A 751-nucleotide genomic window follows, 5' to 3' on the forward strand; every position below is an offset into this window, starting at 1 on the left:
ATCATATTTCCAAAAAATTATAAGAAAAGTTACATCAAATTAAAAAGTAGCTTCATGAATGAAGATACTGCTCTAAGTGCACTTTCCCTGCAAGTGCAGCCAGTGCCTCAGCGCTGGTTATGAAGAAAAAAACCAAAACAAAACCAAAAAAATCAGATTTAAAAACTTAAGTCCGGTTTCAACCAGTCAAAACCGGGCCAAGCAGAAACCGAGTGTGCTCTCGGCACTGTCCCATGAGGGAGTCCCTATGATGCTTCGTTATCCAGATAGGTTTGTATGTCCTTGTTGAGACTGTAAACAATCCTTCTTTCCTGAACTGTCCTCTTTATTGGCAAAACAAAGTAAAATATTTTATTTTTTTTTTAAAATAGAACATTAAAATTAACCCAGAAGAAAAGAAACGAAACACAGTGAGCTTGTTGGAGTCCATAGGATCTGGTCTGGAAGAGCTCGGAAAACATGTTCAGTGTTTTCTCCTGTTTTCAGCTGGAACTGTACCAGAGATCGGGTTACTTGGGGAAGAGGGGAACAGAACGAGAAAACAAAGGATGTGGAATAAGAGACCATGGCCATCTCATGTGTTCGCTTCATTCGCTAGGTCCTCTATCAATACCTTAGTGTCACAAGCCTTGGACCTGGAAAAAAAACAAACACAGAAACACTCACTAGGGAGAAGAAATTCCCATTACTACATGCAGACAGTAAAACCACAGTGCACTTGGGGGGGGAAGAGGGGAAAGGGGGGAGAAGG

General features: G+C 41.0%; 1 protein-coding gene across 2 annotated transcripts in view; it reads right to left on the bottom strand.

The window, feature by feature from the left end:
- Positions 1-304: 304 nt before the first annotated feature.
- XPR1 (xenotropic and polytropic retrovirus receptor 1) overlaps positions 305-751 on the bottom strand; it is a 110,578-nt gene continuing 110,131 nt past the window's right edge. For both annotated transcript variants that reach the window (XM_010580624.1, XM_010580623.1), the window contains exon 15: positions 305-635. In XM_010580624.1, the coding sequence (XP_010578926.1) occupies positions 575-635 (61 nt within the window). In that variant the 3' untranslated portion in view covers positions 305-574. The remainder of the gene's footprint in view (positions 636-751) is intronic.

Source organism: Haliaeetus leucocephalus, unplaced genomic scaffold (genome assembly GCF_000737465.1).
Source record: "Haliaeetus leucocephalus isolate CR32 unplaced genomic scaffold, Haliaeetus_leucocephalus-4.0 Scaffold730, whole genome shotgun sequence".
Taxonomy (NCBI): Eukaryota; Metazoa; Chordata; class Aves; order Accipitriformes; family Accipitridae; genus Haliaeetus; species Haliaeetus leucocephalus.